This window comes from Muntiacus reevesi, chromosome 3 (assembly GCF_963930625.1).
Source record: "Muntiacus reevesi chromosome 3, mMunRee1.1, whole genome shotgun sequence".
Taxonomy (NCBI): Eukaryota; Metazoa; Chordata; class Mammalia; order Artiodactyla; family Cervidae; genus Muntiacus; species Muntiacus reevesi.
Genome location: NC_089251.1, coordinates 246467792 through 246484747, shown reverse-complemented (window position 1 = coordinate 246484747; position 16956 = coordinate 246467792). Strand labels below are relative to the sequence as shown.

The window sequence follows — 16956 nt, the reverse complement described above, 5'->3', positions numbered from 1 at the left end:
CAATACCCTGGAGAAGGAAATGGCAACCCACTCCAGTATTCTTGCCTGGAAAATTCCATGAACAGAGGAGCCTGAAAGCCTGGGATTGCAAAGAGTTGCACATGACTGAACACATGCACAAACAGTTAATAACCTAAACAACTGACCAAAAAATAACCTTATTTTTTCTGTAATTTTTCAATGTCGATGAAGCTGATCATTTTGAACCTGTACTTATGCCATTATTAGCTTTTATGAATATATATCTGGGAATAAGAATATCTTGGAACAAGACCAAAGGTTCTTATCAAAATGCAACATTTAGTCTAGGTACTTGGTTTAACTTAAGAAGAAGGAAAAAAAAAAGGAATCTTCAACTTCTTCATACCCACTCCTTGCAAAGGGAGAAGAATTCACTTTGCAATGAGCACAAATCCTTTACCACAAGTCAATATGGTTATCTAAATTGACTACATCATAATTAAATCTTGTTTGGATTAGCATTTTTGCAAGAGGCTAATTAAATTGCTGCGTTTGCTCCCTGTGTTCTCCTTGCAGAGTGCTTCGTAAATGGTCTGTATGGAAATGGGAAAACAGATTTAGAGAAGCTATGGCATGTCTCTCGCAGTGCTGGGGAAGCGGTGGGGCTTTATCTGTGCAGGGGTGGTCAGGGGCTGAGAGCAACTTCAGACACCACAGGCTGAAGGTGGCAAGGAGGGTCATGGAAACGCCCCTTGCCTTCTTCCTAGCTGTGTGCTCATGAAAGGACGTGCAGGCCTGCTTCTCTGCTCACTGCTCTGGTCACTTGATCACCCTAGGTAAGTCACGAAATTTCTCTCTGCCTCAGTCTCCCCCACCTGGAAAAGGCACGGATAACATTTGGACCCCCAACTTCACAAAGTTCTGGGCAGGTCGAAGAGCTTCAATAGAATATATGGAAGTTCTCCAAAAATACCACGCAAAACATACTTCCTGCCACTAGGTTTACATCTCATGCATGAGGATCCTGGTTTCTGAGTCTACAGTCTTCTCCAGCTGAATTGTGTGAAGAGTTCTACTGTGTGGGATGTATGTGAAGTGGCTCAGTCGTGTCCGACTCTTTGCGACCCCATGGACTGTAGCCCACCAGGCTCCTCCGTCCATGGGATTTTCCAGGCAAGAATACTGGAGTGGGCTGCCATTTCCTTCTCCAACTGTGTAGGATAGTGCAGCTTAAATAATGTTTAAATAACATAAGCCAATTTATCCTGAAGGCTAAATTCACCCATAATCAGAAGGAAGAGAGAGATAAGAAAGGCAAAAACATAAAAAAAAAAAAAAAAATTCCCGAGTTCCTGCAAGGCTCTCCTCTGCTGCTCTGTGAAATAGCAGCGGCAGACCTCTACAGGTTTTCCATCTCCATGTCTGTGTGCAGACTTCCTCTGCCCTCCCTGGCATGCGGCCCTGCCAGGCTAAGGGGAGGAGAGGAGGTGCCTTAGAGAACAGGGAAGCACATACTGTCATATCTTCCATAGTCATCTCCTTCCAAATAGAGACATCTGGACCCCGCAATCAGCCGATTCATGGCTTCTGGGAAAGTGGTTGCACTCCGAACCAGAAATTCATAAGCAACATTTTACCAAATCTTTCTTTCAAAAGGCATTCCCCCCCCCCCCCAAATTAAGAGATACCAGCATTTGAATCCAAGGGCTTTGCATATCCCGCTGAACTCCCAAATTTTTGGCAAAATAATTCAAGGCATTTGGCAAGCTGGCATGTGTGAAATGTCAAGCAGCGGTTGCTTCTTTGTTTAGCTCTGGAAATTAGACTCTGTACGGGATCTAAACTTTTTGGCTCAAGCAAACTGCCCAGCTGGGGTCACTTGGGCTCCCCACCTTCCTAGGCTAGAGCTCCCTGCTTTTAGAAAGGAAAGGCGTCTCGCAACCACAAGCTGCATTTAGCGTTTTATTTTTAGCACTGTGGTGATACCAGAAACATGGAAGTAAACAGGAGGTTGTCAGGCATATCTAAATAGCAGGAGAAGATTAAATTCATGTCAGGGAAAAATCTAACTGGCCCCTGCAGTAAATAAATTGTTTCCCACGAAGTGCTGTTAAATAGAATATTTATAAGACGCTTGCTTTTTCTGATGTTTATGGAGATGATTTTCATGGGCCAGGTTAGCTCGTCTTTATGCATTTTATGGATTTTATCCCGGCTGAGTTGGAAGCACAGTTTTACACGTATGTTCCCACTGCCCTCTACTGGCAAGAACGTGTCAAGTTAGACCTCGACTCGCCCAGCCTTTAAATCAGAACTTTTGCAGCAGAACTTTGCTGACAGAGCCCTTAAACGGAAGGAGGTACAGTCTCAGTAGTTCAGAGCAAAAAGAGGTCATGATTTTAACTTGAGCCTCAGTGCTGTAGGATGTTAATTTATATATTAGTGTCAATATTACAAAAGCTAGACAAAGCACAACTTTCACAAGAGTTCAGGTACTCTTAAGCCCCTGTGGTTGGTATGTTAGTTGCTCAGTGGTCCCCAGATTCTTTGTGACCCCATGGACTGTAGCCCACCAGACTCCTCTGTCCATGGAATTCTCTAGGCGAGAATACTAGAGTGGGTTGTCATTTCCTTCTCCAGGGGATATTCCTGACCCAGGGATTGAACCTGGCTCTCCTGCATTGCAGACATATTCTTTATCATCTGAGTCACCTGGTGCATAAACAGATTTAATATCTCATTTTGCTTTTTAAGGTGTACTCTAAGGGGACAAAATGAAACCACAGTTCAAATGTTTTTCTCTCCCCGAGTGAATACTTACTGGGCTGCGATCTTAATAAATTTTTTTAAGAGCTGAACACGCTTGCTAGGCTGGGAACAAAGGCAAATCTCAGTGACAACCCAATACTGAATTTCATTAAACCTCCTCAGGAACAAATCCAAGTTTGCTGTGGTCTTTTTAAAATGATGCCTTCCAAATGTGTGATAGATTAGCTCCAGCTAGAAGAAAGGAAAACAGTGTCACATCTTTGTTTTTAAATCAAAACACCAGCTTGTTCCTCCATTTGACATGCCAAATTGACACTGGTCAGCAAGCATGAATATAATCACTGACTGGAATTCAACTTGAACTTCAGCTTGAAGACCTCAGGGCTCAAATGAGGCTTGCTGAATACTGTAACTATAAACTAGGTGCTATTGGCTTAACATACTCAGGAAGACAGAGCTTACTGCAAATCATAAAGATTTTTCTTTACTCTCAAAGGCTTCATAACAGGCTTTATTAATATACTCAATATTTTCTAAAAACAACAACAACAAAAAACGTCTCACGTGACTTTCACATTGCAGCATGTATTCACATTTGCAGGCAACATCCAGAACTGCCATGAAACTTATGAATGCATGCTCTCAATGGAGCACCTTACCTCATGCACACAGTTGAAGAGCTCCCAATCATAAATTGTCATCTGGTAGGCCAAATCTTTGGAGCTCATCAGTTCAAAAGTTCCCATTGTTCCAACGGTTGGGCCCTCCTGTTCTGGCAAGGGAGTCTACGAATAATAATATGAAAATATATCAGTATCTCAAAACAGACAAGCTGAATGCTGTTAGGACTTGGAGGGGAGAGGATTTTGAAGATGCTTTAAGGAATACCTTGAAACTTTGATTTTACCCAGAGGAGAAAAAAGCCTTTGCTCTTAATGCTCACTTGCCTCCATGTATTTTTATAGTAACCATTATCACTCTAATCAATTCCACTGACTGAAAAACATGGACCATGGCAAATAAGATTCAGTGACAACTGACCTATGGAGGTTCTCTTCTGCATAGGCCTGGGAGCTCCCTGGAACCAATTCCTTTTCCCTGGCAAACATGTAAGAAGTTCTGTTTCCCATTGAGGCTGTTCCAGAGCAGGTACTGGCATCGTGGTTTGGGTGTTTAGCTACTTATTATGGCAGGGGCTGGTGACACTGGTAAAATTGCTGCATCTACATCTCTCATAATAGACTGCCTGGGACTGCTAGGTGAAAGAAGGGTCTGTGATTACATGGGATTATATGTGATGTTCATTTCCTCCACTTTCTGAGAGATGTAGAGCTAGGAATGATAGTCACATAGTCATGGTGTTTGGAGCTAGGCATCAGAAAACTAAATTCTGCTACTTTCTGGAAGACCCTTGGTCAAAATTTTCCATCCAATTTACGGACTTCATTTTTACTTTATGAGAAATGAATTAAGGTACTTTTCCTTAATAAGATGAACGATTTGTATATACTAGAAACTTTTACTTATATTCATACCCATTGATCTGCAATAATAGTTTAAAGTTATAAAAGTCACATGAATTAAAAGATAGTTTCCCCAGCATGATATAAAATGTATTTGGATATCCAATATTTAGGTTGGAAGTACTAATATTGTTCACACTCTTATCATCATTCATCATTGTCATCATCACCCATAACCTTGATATTCTCTAAATGCCTGCTGCTTTCTGGGTATTTGAAAGTTTGCAGTTTAACAGAGGAATCAGCTCTGACTTGTGAATACAGCACTGCATGTCAGTAAAGAATCAGCTGTTGGCATTCGTTTGCATGTATGTATAAAGGGACAGACAGAAGCATCAATAAACACCTGACTCCCAGATATGTGAAAAACAGGTGAGGAAACATGAATGGGCTTTTGAGAGGTAGTGGGCATTTGGAATGAATATGTAGCCTTAAGAGGTTCTTGGAAAAAGAAGCTGGGCTTTAAAAGATGAAACACATGAAACTGGGCAGGTTTAGAAGGGCAAAGTTTTCCCTGAGTATCCAGAATGGTGGGTTGTAGGTTGGAGGATGGCAGCCAAGGCATGGAGGTGGGGATGTGTCATCAGATTTGCTTGGCAGGAACAGAGAGTTCAGGGGAACAGAATGGACCATGTTAGAAAGTCTTGGAGTGCCCAATGGGAATTAGAGTTTTGTAATAGACCAGATTAGTGCCTGTTTCAGAAAGCAGCAGACCCTGAATGTAAACCACACTCTAACTACATAGACTTGGATGATCCCCTAATCTGTTGACTACCTTTAGCTCTTACAAGTTGGGGACCCACTACCTAGTACCTAGATACCACTCTAATGGCAGAAAGTGAAGAGGAACTAAAGAGCCTCTTGATGAGGATCAAAGAGGAGACTGAAAAAGCTGACTTAAAACTCAACATTCAAAAAACTAGATCATGGCATCCGGTCCCATCAATGCATGGCAAACAGATGGGGAAAGAGTAGAAACAGTGACAGATTTCATTTTCTTGGGCTCCAAAATAACTGTGGATGGTCAGTGACTGCAGTCATAAAACTAAAAGACGCTTACGATTTGGAAGAAAAGCTATGACAAACCTCAACAAAAGCAGAGGCATCACTTTTCTAACAAAGGTCCATTTAGTTAAGGCTATGGCTTTTCCAGTAGTCATGTATGGATATTAGAGCTGGACCAGAAAGAAGGCTGAGCACCAAAGAGTTGGTGCTGGAGCCTTTAAACTGTGGTGCTGGAGAAGACTCCTGAGAGTCCCCTGGGTAGCAAGGAAATCAACCCTGAATATCTATTGTAAGGATTAATGGTGAAGTTAAAGCGTCAGTACTTTGGCCACCTAATGCTAAGAGCTAACTCACTGGAAAAGACCCTGATCTGGGAAAGATTGAGGGCAGGAGGAGAAAGGGGACCATGAAGATGAGATGGTTGAATGTATCACCGACTAAATGGACATGAGTTTGAGTAAACTCCAGATGATAGTGAAGGACAGGGAGGCCTGGCGTGCTGCAGTCCATGGGGTCGTTAAGAGTCAGACGTGACTTAGTGACTTAACAGCAACAACCACCTGGTACCTAGGCTTGTTAAGAGAACAGGATGGGAATAATTTAAGTGTGAGCAAGTGCCCCGCACACAGGGGGCCCCCACCTTCCCAGCTGTGCTGCACCGATGCAGAGGTACAGGAAGAGTGAGGAGTACAGCACCTGTATGGATGGGCCAAACACTGTTGTTGCCGATTCACTCTAGGGCAGGAAGAGCAGGGCACAGAGAACATGGAAGAAAAATCATTATTCCAAAGTTTTAAAACTTGGGGAACTGACTTGAAGCTAACGGGTAAGTAGTTTATGGAAACAAGCAGTATGGTCTCAGGTAGGAATGTCAGGAAGCTCTTAAAGGCTCAGCAGGTGGACTCTGTCTAAGGCTCCGGCTGACTGTCCACATCCTACCTTCCTTCTTGCCTGTTTGCTCTGCTGTGGACCTGCCCTCTATTCCTTGGGTTTGTTCTTTCCTCAGTCTGAGTCCTCATCTCTCTCCCTTGAGGTCTTACGGCTTTCACAGAGGGGATAAATTAGCCCAACTACAGGAAAGATGGCTGAGTGCCAAAGAATTGATGCCTTCAAACTGTGGTGCTGGAGAAGACTCTTGAGAGTCCCTTGGACTGCAAGGAGATCAAACCAGTCCATCCTAAAGGAAATCAACCCCGAATATTCATTGGAAGGACTGATGCTGAAGCTCCAATACTTTGGCCACCTGATGTGAAGAACTGACTTATTGGAAAAGAACCTAATGCTGGGAAAGATTGAAGGCAGGAGGAGAAGGGGGCAACAGAGAATGAGATGGTTGGATAGCATCACCAACTCAATGGACTTGAATTTGAGCAAACTCTGGGAGATGGTGAAGGATAGGGAAGCCTGGCGTACTGCAGTCCATGGGGTTGCAAAGATTCGGACACAACTGAGCGACTGAAAAACAACAGGGAAGATGCCATAGAATACTTTTAGACATGGATACTAGTATATCATCCTGAATCTCTTTTGACAGAAACAGAAACCCCTGTTGAATCTCTACTTTTTATGAGTGAACAGGGCTCACCAAGCAAAGGGCAGGCCAACTGCTTCCCTCCATGAACCACCAGGGAGGCAATCTGAGCAGTACAGAAGGCTCCTCCAACTGAAGGGGGAATTACATGCTGGTCCCTTAGGAAGCAGATTCCTGGACCATTTTCTCCTAGATATCCCTGTGGAAATTTCCTACAGATGAAGCACAGAAGAACCTATGTAGGGTCTGCATTACACAGACAGATCTGAAAAGTGCCCACACCAAGGCAAAGAACTCCTGTAGACTTGACTTTGCTCTTTTTGAGAGCTGATTTATCTGTTAAGCGTGGATGGGGTGATTAGGAGAATAGCACTCTTATGCTCCCATTGTCCTGATGAGGAAACGAAGACATTAAAAGGATGTGCTGATTGTCAGTGACAAAGAGATGGCTAAAGCAAGCTGTCACCGCAATGTCCTCTTTCCTCGGGCTCACATACTCTGTACCCAGCTCTGCAGTGGCATTTGTCACACTGGATGGCATCATACTCTGGTGTCCCACACTACACTATGAGCTCCCTGAGGTGCAAGGACCATGATGGATCGATTTTCAAGACCATGCTAGAGCCAGAATCATCCACAACACCTGGAATGATATAGGTTAGGCCCCAAAGAAAAACCTAAGAAGCTAGTGAATGGATAAAAGTAGAAGCAAATTACAGTACAATGGGGTGTTATTGCAAGTTGCTCTGTACTAACATTTATGCTTAAAATGTCAAAAAAGTAAAGCTCTAGAATCTGAGCCCTTAAGTGACTAGGACAAACTGCTGACATTACTAATTCTAGACAGCACTTCAGCACCATGGTTTGTTCTGTTCCAGGCTGTTTGTGTTAGTTTCATCTCCCAATTTGACCATGATTATTGTAAGGACAGAGGCTCTGGGACACTGTTCCAGTGTCACGCAGATGCCGGCACTTCATATAAGTATGTGTTGACGGATCAAAGGTCTGGCCAACATTCTGTACTGCAGAGTCATTCTGTGTCCGACTCTTCCTGGATGGACTGTCCTCAAATCTTTAGAAAGTCGGAAAAAGAGCTTCATGCCTACAGTTTTGTGACCACTCCTTAGAAATGATGACATAACTGGCAGGCCAGTGAATGGCAGAGCACCAAGAGGGAAGAAGTTAAGCATGTTCACGTCCAGATACTTGCCGCAAAGTAAGCTCCTTGCAATTACGCATGGCTTAAAAATGGAAGACTAGGGAGGACTGAGAACTTGTAAGGCTGCAGGATTGTGTGCAAAGAAACAGAGGCTTAAAAAGTTAGTATCTTCCCCACAGAGAGCTGGAGATGGTCCACATTCTGCATCTATACACCATGTCATCAGACACTGAGGCTGGCAAGAACCAGCTGGCAAGAGAGGCCCAAGCCCCGAGTGGCAAACGCATCACAGACACCTTCAGCAGGTCTGCAACTAAACTGGCTTTTGCTGGGTTTTGCTGCCAGGAGAGGGTAGTCTGACTCATTCATGCCATTTCTCTCCCCAATCTCTCAAAACTGGGAAGTATTTATTTTCAGAAAACAGTAGATGTAGATAAGGAAAAAGCCATGAAAAGGACAGTGAACAGACTCACATCATACAGTGCTGGTGGGTGAGAGAGGTCAGAACTCATGCCCCTTTTGCAAAGTTCCTCTCCATGTGAATTCAAGAAATCACAAAATCTGCTTAACCTGTGCGGCTGCACAAACTAGCTCTCCCCAGGTCAGAAGGTCAGAATCACAATGAGGCTAAGCAAGCTCTAGAAAGTCCAAGAAGGGGAATTTTGATATACCTACAACATCTGATCTGATTAAACTGAACGTATTCGTGCTTCACTCATGTAGTTAAATTCTCCCCACTAAAATGCAATCCAGCTTCCTTGGTGGCTCAGAATCCATCTGCTGGTGCAGGAGTTGCAGGTTCAATCCCTGGGTTGGGAAGACCCCCCAGAGAAGGAAATGACAACCCACTCCAATATCCTTGCCTTGGGAAATCCCATGGACAGAGGATCCTGGCAGGTCCATAGGGTCACAAGAGAGTCAGACATGACTTGGCAACTAAACAACAACAACAAAATGCAACACGCTATAGTGCTTGAGTTGCACTTTTCTTAGTAGAGAAGCCCTGCGTGTCTAACAGATGGGAAAAACTTGTCCTCTGAACTGGTCCCACAGGCTCTTGAAGATACTCTTAATAGCGATTCATTTCCATGTCTAACTATTGAAGGAGAAACAGAAATGAACCCCACCAGAGCATAAAGGAGAGAGGGCCAGTCACTTGTTAACACGGTTGATTAAGCCTTTACTCAGAGAGCTGTGTGGGGCTGTGAACAGCGTTTTGCAGACTTAGGGAAGACAGCTGGCCTCTGATATTTCCCGCAGAAGATGGAGAGAGCCCTTTCAGGGAACAGCATTTTCCCTGGACCGTAGAGTGGCTCTGTCATAATGCATTTCTACATCCCCCTAAGGAGCAGGATAAATCGCAATGTCTGGCCTTAAAAAAATTATTTCTATCCTGGTCTCAAAGTGTTCATGTTTTTTAATATCAGTATTTAAATCGGGGACATTTCAAGGAGGTGAATTACTATAAAGAGTTCTGAAAGCTGAATTATGCCCCAATCATAGTGCAACTTGGTGAATTTCCACAAAGGAAAATCTAAAGCTCAGAGCATCTCAAATGAACACCTGAGGCTTACCTAATAGACCGGAGAAAAGAAAAAGACAAGTAGCATTCAAGAATTTTTTTAGCAACGGAGTTCAATGTGACTGCAAAATTAAGCTCCAGACAAGTTTTTCTGATTGCAGCCGCTGCTCCAAGGCGGCCATCCACACCTACCAGTGAATCGAATTGCTCTCGCGGGCAAGCAAACAGACGTCCATTAATGGTGAGCGTTGTAAATACTGAAACATCATTAGGTTTGAGCACCACCTTTTCTGTGAACATAAAAAGCATGAGATTGCCTATTAAATGCATCTGAGATTTGCTGTACTGCCCTAATCACACCAACAAATTGCCAGCTTGGTGAATTACTGGAACATGCAGAGTGACTGCACAAAATAGTGTACTGAAGGGATCCACTGAATAAAAAAGACACAGCAATCACGCAGGCACACAACACTCAGGATGCCATCAGAAATGACCCCAAAACTGGGATGGAAATACCTGAGGGTCAATTTACCCAGTTCTGCACACAAAAACCGCACCTGCCATTTAAAAAACAAGTTATGCTTCTAGATGGTAATTAATGCCCAGCCTTTTGGAGATGACAGTATCACTTTTAGAAAACTTAGGGATTTTCTGAGTCCCACATGACTTTTGGTGTAAAATTTATCACTATTTTTTCACTCATTCCCTAATTTGGAGGGCAACTGCATTATTAGATGAAGTCTCTTATATTTAAAATAGCTCATACAAAAGATATTTGTTTAGCATTTACTATATGCTGGACACTTCTCTGGACATTGAGGATACGGAAGGAAATGATACAAAAAAATAGTCCCCAAAGAGCTTACATCATAGCGAGGGATGCAGACACTGACAATGCATCAGAGAGTAAGCAGTGAGGAGGAGACAATAGAGCAAGGAGGGAGGCTGGGAAGGATGGATAAGGGGGAATCAGAAAGGAAGGAGGGGGGCCTCCATGCGACAAGGACAGGAAGGCCTGAAGGCAGTGAAGGAGGCACCTGGGAGAACTATGGCGAGAGTGTGCCAGAGGGCTCATGGTGGACAGAGAGACGTCCTGGGTCATGTGCACCAGGAACAGAAAAGGAGGGGGATATTTTGGGAAGCCAAGATATATTTAAAAATTCTGCCTAAGTGGAATAATTTGTCTTTAAATGCGGCAGAAATGGCCTCCCTCGGATCCTGAAGGATCCTCCAATGAGTATCAAATCATTGCTGGATAAGCGAGCCTCATGGCTCCCTCCCGCAGCCTCTCGCTGCAACCCGTGCAGACCCTCCCAAAGCTCTGGTCATCTGGACAGTGACTATTTATTGTCTCCCTCCTCGCCAGCCTCTGAGCCACTTGGAGGCACAGGCTCTGCATACACCTCCCCTCCTGTCACAGCCACACTGAATGGCCAATAAATACATGATGGACGAAGCAGGCAGTAGTCAAGTAATCCTGTGGGGGAAAATACTCCTCACTTTGTCAATGAGCTGAGTTCCTGCCCTTTCTACTGGGAAAGGAGGGAGACATCATCAGTCAAAAAGAACCAGCCTGTGACCACCTCTAACTTCAGACTCATGAAAACCTATAGCCTTTAGCCAGAAAAGCCAGGTGTCCTCCTAGGGCCTACATGTCTCAGAGCTCCAAGGCCTTAAACTTCTTTTATTTTTTTGGTCTTATTTGAAGTATATTTGATTTACAGTGTTGTGTTATTTTGGGGCTTCCTTGGTAGCTCAGATAGTAAAGAATCCTGCCTGCAATGCAGGAGACCAGGGTTCGATCCCTGGGTCGGGAAGATCCCCTGGAGAAGGGAATGGCAACTCACTCCAGTACTTTTACCTGGGAAATCCCATGGACAGAGGAGCCTGGTGGGCTACAGCCCATGAGGTTTCAAAGAGTCAGACACGAATGAACAACTAAACACATTGTGTTATTTCAGGTATACTGCAAAGTAATTCAGTTATACATATATATGTATTTATACACACACACGTATACTTTTTCAATACTTTCCTATTATAGGTTATTATAGCATTAAGTTTTTCTGTTTAGGGTTTATAGGAAAACTCCAGGCTGACATCCACACCAGAGACCTCATTCCAGCTGCCTCTTCATCTCTTTCTGCTTCAGAGTGGGCACCTACTGGATAGCGGATATTAAGACACTAGCCCAGCCCACTTCTAACCACCTTCATTTCTGTTATTTGTGGGCGCACACACAGCACCCACTTGTCCCTTTGGATCAGCTTGAAAGGGCCCCACTAACTTCCTGCCAGGGTTCTGTTTGATGGCATATTCCCCTCTACAGAAGACTCTTACCTCCCCCGGAACTCATCTTGACGATGATCAGGCCTTCCCCAGAGCCCAGTTTGTCGGCAACTGCACTGAGGACTTCCTTCACCGAGGCGGCCACTGGTACCCGGATGGTTGTGTAGGTGTGGTCCATGCAATAGACTTTAAACAGAACTATTGGGAAGACAGCAACAATAAGATAAATTGGTCTCGGGAGTTCTTAAACAAAACCATAAGCTGTGCAAAATGTTTGGATGCATCCTCCAAAATTTGCATCATTTTGCCATTCTTATGACTTGTATTTATTTGTGCTCGTGGATGCCTACACTTGTCCTCTTCTAAAACTTACCTTAACATTGGTCTAAGAACAGTCCATGACTGCCAATCCCAGTTACAAAAATCACAACAGAGTTGTGAAAAACCCACACACAGGTCATGGGAGAAGAATGAGAGGTATGTTTAGGTAAGTTTTCGTGGTCTGCCCTTGTCTGTGAGTGTTTTTTTTTCACAACACAGGAGTGTTGTGTGGTAGGCAGATCACTAGATTCCCACTGCCTGGTTCAGTGATGGGGAGTCGGCATTAACACTCTTGTAAACAGGAGTGCTTCTGCCTGGGGTCATGGACATTTGCCAGGATTCCTGCTCACTTGTCCACTGGTGTGTGTACTCTGAGGCCTGGCCACATGGCTTGGGTGGTGTTCAGTTCAGTAGATCTGCATGCTGTATCCACACATTCAGCTCTGAACACACAAGTCCTGGAAGTAATTCCACGTCCTGTAATTCTTGAGTTTGGGGCACCCCTAAATTACAACATTCGTCTGTGGCTGAAGATGGAGATTTCATCATGATCATTTTATTTTGGCTGTGACTCTTCAAAGAAATCTTAACCAAGAAAACAATAGCAGCTGCATCTGGGCCTCCCCGAAGGGTGCTAATGAGGTAGTGCTCAGGGCCGGGGGCACTCTTCCTGGGCAGGAGCCCTGCTCGGCAGTTGAGCAGGTGACCCTGGTGCTCCACCTCTGAGAGGCATCTGCAAAACACCAACCACCTCCCAGCCACCTTGACAACTGGCCCCTGAGATAATCTTTCTCTCCTTCAAGGAAAGGTGGCAGTGGGGTAGAGGCAGAATCAGAGAAGTGTGAACAAGCACCTTGGCTCCAGGTCCCACGTTCAAGGACAAAAATAACTGGAATGCCAAAGGGCACCTCCAAGCAAACCATTTGGAGTGCACAGAGAGCCAAGAAAAGCTATTCTGTGGGCCCAAGGGGTGATGCCCAGAGGGAAGATTTCATTCCGACTTTAAATAATCTACACACACTGGAAAAGAAATCTCACCTTCATCAGAGCCACGGATAGGCTGGCGCTTCTGGGCTCTCTCATCACTTGTGTTGAACTGTTGCAAAAGAACTTTGTGCTGTAAAAATAATAACAATAGTTGCTGCCATTAGGGGAGGATGACAGATGAATATCTGCAACTCAGAGGACACATGCCTGAGAAGCAGAGTCAGGAAATAAAGAAAACATATTTTGTATTTACAAGACATCACTGTCACATATTGCGATGTTATATTTCTGGAGAACTGTCAGTCTAGAGGGCACAATTAGAGAATCCTGATCTATTGCAACTGACCTTCTTTTGTGGAGCCTTTGCATCTTCTGAACTACGAGAAACAGAGAAAGCACATTATTTAACACTGTTGGTACTATTAAATTGCTTCACTTGTATATAACTTTAATCTTGTGTTAGAAATGAAATTGCAGCATCCCTTCAGGAGGCAATATGAGCCTCCTTATTTTAATACCAAGAGGCGAATGCACAGAGGGGACAGCTAAGAGATCAGCTCTTGTCCCAGGCAGATCCCTGGTCTAACTGAAGCTAAAAGCCAGGATTGCTCACTCTCAAAGTCTATCTAGTAGCCAGTATTTAATCAGTGGCTCAAAGGACAGTATGTGCAAACCTGTGTTTCTACTTAGAGGACACAGGTATTCACCATTAACAGCTTTGGCAGCAGAAAGTGAATTTCCCACGTAAATAATTCTCTTCAAACTTTCCTTAAATGCCACTGACCACTGTGGTGTTGGGTTCCTTGCCTTGAACCAAAGGGACCCAGGTTTATTGAGTCAGACGTCCAAGTCGGATCTCTGGCTCCCCAGGCTTTCTCTGGGCAGCTGCCCGGTGCAGAAGGCAGCTGAGCAGAATCTCCGCCCTTTTGTTTATCTGGCCTGACTGCACCCCCTCACCTGAGGTTCATACCACTCAAATCAGCTTTCACCCTTTGTGGGGACAAAGGACTTTTTGGATGATGATGTGATTGAGAGGCAGCAGGCACTTACTTGGTGAAAGCTCACCCCAAAGCCAAGCCCTTCCTTACATTTGCTTGACAATCTTCTCCAGCTCAGGCAGTTGCTCCTTGAGGGCAGCAAGCATCCGGGCATCATCTGATACAGATACATAAAACTCCTGTAATTGGCAAAGGTCACAGGCTTTTAACAAGAACTGCAAAAGGTACGTAATTCTGCAAAGAGCAACAAAGACATGTCACTATGTCATCTGTCTCACTAGCATCTCCAGACCATGGTTTCATGGACTAGGGACAAATAAGAAAATGTTATAGCATGTCTAAATTCAACATGGAAAGTGAGAAAAAAATTTTGGAAACTGATGGTAGTGATGCTTGTGTTCCATTGTGAGTATAATTAATGCTACTGAATTGTACACTTAAGAATGATTAAAATAGCAAGTTTTATGATTGCCATGTTCTACCACAATAAACAAATTTAAAAAATTTAAATCGCAAATGAAGTGTTTATATGATATTTATACAGAAGGCAAAGCAATGCAGTGTTCTGGAATGGGTTATTTTACAGTCTTTCCTTTAAGAGCACTGCTTTCACCTCCGTATTTTTTTCAGGGGAATTTTAATATTTATTTTGAATATTATTTTAGTATTTGTTGTTTGTTTGATATTTACTACTAGTCGTGGTTAACTGTTGGTGGTAAAAGTACAGCCATGGTTTTCAGCAGTGCACTGAAGTTTTGCGGAGTTTATGTCACTAACTCAGGACTCTTCACTGATGTCCTGGGATGGTTCCACCCACAGAGCAGCACTAGCAGTGCCCGGCTTTGTACAGGGGCAGTGGGCTCCCCAGCAGAAGCCAAGAGCTGTGGCAGCAGCAGCATCACCATCATTCTGACTCATCTGCAAAATGGTCCTTTACTCGAAGCAATGGGTAGAAGCCACAACCCAATGACCCAAGTGACTATTATTCCTCTACATCTTCAAAATCTTTCATTCCATAGTCTTGAGGGACTCTCATCATCCACCTTTCCTCCCAGCCTCATTTCTCTGCCTGCCAAATGATATGACTAAAAAGGGGTGAGTGGGGATGTTTCTTCTGGATAACTCATTCTTAAACAAACAGACTGATAAAGTTTGAGACAGAAGTCATGTTGCCTTTCGCCTGCACAGAAATAAGGTCCTCATCTCAGTTTCAGAGGACAGAGTGAGTCATTAAGGATTAAATGCTCAGGTCACTGTTGTAACGTGGACTGGAGCCATGGGAAGGAAAAGGAAGTTCAGCTTAAATCAGTGTTTACAAAGTAAATCATGGCCCTTCAGAACCACTTCATGGGCCTTCAACCTCTTCTTTCAATGTAACTTTTGTAAGAAATAAAGTCACCAACTGACATTGTCAAAATAAATAAATAAATAAATAAATAAATAAAGTTATCTGCTCCACTGTACTCAAAAACATCACCATTTGATCTAGAAATCCCACTTCTAGGAATAAAACCAAAAATAGACCTATTTGTACAAAAGTGTTCATTATGCTGCTCTTCGAGGAAGGTAAAAATGGAAATGATATATTCAACAATATGGGAAGAAATAAATATATCTGTGGCATAGCTACTCAAAGGTCATTAGAAAATTTTATTAGAAAGACTCTACTGGCATAGAAAAATCCTTACATAAAGTGGAAAAGGCATCCTGTGAAATGATGGGTACTATGTTGATTATGGACTTCCCTGGTGGCTCAGACGGTAAAGCATCTGCCTACAATGAGGGAGACCCGGGTTCAGTCCCTGGGTTGGGAAGATCTCCTGGAGAAGGAAATGGCAACCCACTCCAGTATCCTTGCCTGGAAAATCGCATAGACAGAAGAGCCTGGTAGGTTTCAGTCCATGCCGTCACAAAGAGTCGGACATGACTGAGCGACTTCACTCACTATGTTGATTATAACTACAGAAAATATAACAAAGAAAGCAACTAAATGAAAATACACCAGAATGCTATTACCAGTTATTGAATTAGATTGGCAGGATAATGGATGATGCTTTTCTTTACTTTTCTGGTAGTACCTTTCTGATGAATGAACATGTTAACAAAGTCTAGAATTTGCACTTACACTCCCTCCAGAAAAGCTGCCATGCTTGTGGGTGGTCCCTGTATTGTAGGTCAAAGACACACTCTTGGAAGGGATGATCCCCACGTACCTCCAGGAAAGCCATCGCCACGTCATCCTCTTGTAGGACGTCTCCATACATGGCAGCCCACTGCAAAACCAGGCGGATGACTCGCCTCTTATTGTTGAGGGCATAATCCATTTTCTCTTGTTCTGTACCTTGTGAAGGCTGCGCATGGTAAGTGCCAAGGAGTCAAGGAAGAATATTTAGCCATTTCACTGTGCTACGAGCAAAGGGAGAATGACAGATCCCAGCTCCAGGAAGGCCTTTTGGACTCATAGAATTTCTTCCTTAGGCCCTCAAGAAAACCCCCACCTGCATAAAAGTTCTGGACCAAATGCATACAAACCCAGCAGACTTTGCCTTGATAGTGGCCCAAAGAATTAGACTTGCATGGCTCTACCTGGACTTGTGTGTTGATAAGGATTCTTGTTGCACCTAGCTTTGGCTCTCATCATATTCCATGCCTGCCCTTTGCACTGCTTTCACCTCTATGGGTGGTAATGCTTCCTGGTGTCGGGCCTAACCAACTCTCTTTGGCTCCCACAATTCTGGACACATCTCTATAATCCCTCATTATATGCACTTCAGTTAAACCCTTACAAGTGGGTGTCTGGTCCTTCTGGAACTGTGACTGATATAAAACGTACACGGGAAGGAAGTGAAGCTGAAGATGGATAAACTCACTGAGGGTTGAGATGGGGA

General features: G+C 43.8%; 1 protein-coding gene across 6 annotated transcripts in view; it reads right to left on the bottom strand.

Moving 5' to 3' along the window:
- Positions 1–16956, bottom strand: part of RAPGEF4 (Rap guanine nucleotide exchange factor 4) — a 232071-nt gene that overhangs the window by 21838 nt on the left and 193277 nt on the right. For all 6 annotated transcript variants that reach the window (XM_065931769.1, XM_065931772.1, XM_065931771.1 and 3 more), the window contains 8 exons: positions 16282–16432; positions 14159–14247; positions 13417–13447; positions 13122–13200; positions 11814–11960; positions 9663–9760; positions 3390–3515; positions 2783–2961 (listed from right to left, as the gene is read on the bottom strand). In XM_065931769.1, coding sequence (XP_065787841.1) covers positions 2783–2961; positions 3390–3515; positions 9663–9760; positions 11814–11960; positions 13122–13200; positions 13417–13447; positions 14159–14247; positions 16282–16432 — 900 coding nt within the window. The remainder of the gene's footprint in view (positions 1–2782; positions 2962–3389; positions 3516–9662; positions 9761–11813; positions 11961–13121; positions 13201–13416; positions 13448–14158; positions 14248–16281; positions 16433–16956) is intronic.